The sequence below is a fragment of the Choloepus didactylus genome, chromosome 1 (assembly GCF_015220235.1).
Source record: "Choloepus didactylus isolate mChoDid1 chromosome 1, mChoDid1.pri, whole genome shotgun sequence".
Taxonomy (NCBI): Eukaryota; Metazoa; Chordata; class Mammalia; order Pilosa; family Megalonychidae; genus Choloepus; species Choloepus didactylus.
In genome coordinates this window covers 157,170,067-157,172,824 of record NC_051307.1, presented here as the reverse complement: position 1 = coordinate 157,172,824, position 2,758 = coordinate 157,170,067, and the positions used below count along the sequence as shown (strand labels likewise).

The following is a 2,758-nucleotide window of genomic DNA, read 5'->3' as shown; positions in this document are numbered from 1 at the left end:
GTCACATAGTCTTTGGGCTCTGCTGCTTCTGCTGTCTGAGAGGTGACAGTGACCACCCAGGTGGGCTTTGAGGTTTAGGATGTTTCTGTTTAGTGTAGCTTGTTGGGTTCCTGCCCTAAGCTGGGCAGGACAAGGACCCTTGCCCTGGATGTGGGTCTGAGGGGGGTGAGCTTGGCCCACAGGAGCCCTGAAACTAGGAGGGGGAATCACCAGATGGTCAGGAGGCTTACGTTTCCATGTAGCAGACACTGTGGGCCTTTAAATATGCAAACCTCATCCTCTTACTCCAGTGGCTTCTTGGGGGACATTTGTGAAGGCAACAAACTCTTTACTTCACCTATAAAGCCCAGAGAGGTCTGGCCCTGCTGACCCCTCCAGCCTCTTCTCCCCTTGCTTCCTGCGCCCCAGCCAGGCCTGTGTTTAAGTTCCTGTCATCCTTCTTCCTCGCTCATGCTGTTCTCTGCATCTGGAAGCACACACTCATGCCCACCTGCCCCTCAACGCCCTGGCTTCTTGAGTCATCCTTCAGGGCTCAGCTCAAATGCCACTTTCCCTGGGAAGCCTCCCCTCCCTCCCCCCTCAAAAGCAGAGCTTCCTGGTACATCCTATGGACAATTCTCCTACAGCACTTATCACTGTTCTTGATTGCATATTTGTTCAATTTGACCCTAAGTGTCTATTTCACCTCTTACTCTAGAAATGGCAGGCACCACTTTTGCACTACTATATTCCCTGTGTTCTGAGATTGGCACATGTGCTCTGTAAACTTTTTTTTTTAACTGAGAATGATACTTTATTTCATCATTTTGGCTTACAGTTGAAACTCTAGAAATTCAAAATTAACATCCTTGCCAGTGAGTTTCTTATACACACCAGAAAAGGTTTAAACCTTGTGTTCTACATTGTTCTGCTGTGCTTTGTCCAAATGAACCTTTATAAGCCAGCTGCTGTCCAGTTTTACATGGATTCTCTTGCCCACAATTTCTTTTGGGAATACCAAGCCTTCAAGGATTGCATCGTGTACAGCTGTCAAAGTACGGCTCCTGGGAAGCTTTTGCTTATTTTTTGTACGGCTTTTTCGAGTTGGCTTAGGCAGAATTCTCCTCTGAGCAATAAATACAACGTGCTTTCCACTGAACTTTTTCTCCAATTCATGTACTAGCCGGACTTGGATTTTCTGGAAAGACTTCAATTGGGAAATGGGAACAAAGATTATAATAGCTTTCCGACCACCACCAACTTCAATTTCCTTGGCTGCTGTTGTGTTCAGCTCCCTTAAGTGGGCCTTTAGGTCTGAGTTCATCTCCAGCTCAAAAAGAGCCTGAGAAATGCCAGCCTTGAATTCATCAGGCTTTTTGCCACTGGGCTTCACAATCTTTGTGCTCGAACTGAACACGGTTTTTTTCTTGTTGAGCACTGGCCTAGGAAGAGCTCTGTAAGCTTTCGTGAGGTGAACACAGGAGACATTTTGACAACACAAGCATGTAGTTGGGGGGTGACATCTACTTCTGCCTTGTGGCAAGTTACCTAGCCCCTTGGGCTGCAGTATCCCTGATCACACTGCCTCCCAGAGCTCTTGGGAAGATTTGGGGCTGGCACCCTGGTAACCATCAGTGTTGTCGTTGGTACCCAGCCAGTGAGCACGCTTGTTCATGGGCACCTTGTGGTCCAGGTGACCAGCGGCAGCTGGTCTCACTGTCTGGGGTCAGGCTGGGCCACAAGTGGGGGTTCAGCGTCTCCCTGTCCCAGGAGGTGAGAGTGACGCCAGAGCTGGGGGTTGAGGAGGTAGGTCACTGTGCCATTTCACTGGGGCCACCGAGACCTTGGGGAGAAAGCAGCCTTGGGGCACCTCCGGTAGCTGGCCTCTGCCAGGCAAGAGGAGGGGAGAGGTGGGGAGCCATAGGAACAGGGTGGTGGGGGTTGCAGGGAAGCCATGTGGTCCCAGGAAGCCGCAGGCCTGGCTGGCAGGTGGGAAGGGAGCTGATGAGAATGTCAGGGCTCTGGAGGGGATAGGGTTTCTGCCGCCTCCAGCTGCCCTAAGCCGCCTCTGCTGTTTTCCAGAGGGACCCAATTACCACCCCCTCATGGAGCCGGGGCTGCCGGAGATCCTGGGGAGATAGGAGGCAGCTCCCAGCAGGGCAACAGGGGCCTTTTAAGCTCCCTTAACCATACACCTGTTCCTGATCATCTGAGATTTGTGGCCTGGTTTGGGGAAAATGTTAGAGCTCTGAACACGGTCCCTCAGGTCTCCATGGAGCCTCTTCTCTAGCTTTCAAAGCATTCTCCTAAGTGCCGACTCATTTGATCTTCCTCACAGCTTGGGGGCTGCCTGGGCAAGGTTTGTTGGCCCCTTTGGAGAGAGGGGAAGCCAGTTGGCTACAGTCACCCAGTGAGTAAGCGATCCAGGGCTTCTGTCTCTACAGAGGCTATTCCATGTGCCGTTCAATCAACCAATCAACATACAGCAGAGACTTTATAGCTTGCCACAGGCCCCACCATGCCCTATTGCATCCCACCAGGTATTTGTCCCTCATTTACATTATCTGCCTGCCCCTTAAAGATATGTGAGTAGCAGCCACTGCCCAGTATGTAACATGTGCCCAGCTTGTTCCTGGGAGCTGTGGAGAGCGGAAGGGAAGGTAGAGTGTGTGCTGCACCCAAGGAGAGGATGGTCAGACGTGGCCTTGGAGATAGCAGCCTACAGTGTTGGGTACACCATTAGGAGGCTGTGTGATGCCGGGCTGGAGGGTGCTGAATG

At 51.6% G+C, this 2,758-nt stretch overlaps 1 protein-coding gene across 1 annotated transcript; it reads right to left on the bottom strand.

The window, feature by feature from the left end:
* Nucleotides 1–883: 883 nt before the first annotated feature.
* Nucleotides 884–1,303, bottom strand: LOC119527655 (40S ribosomal protein S7-like). Its single transcript, XM_037827909.1, has one exon. It carries the CDS (start codon nucleotides 1,301–1,303, stop codon nucleotides 884–886), a length of 420 nt encoding a protein of 139 aa, XP_037683837.1.
* Nucleotides 1,304–2,758: the final 1,455 nt, after the last annotated feature.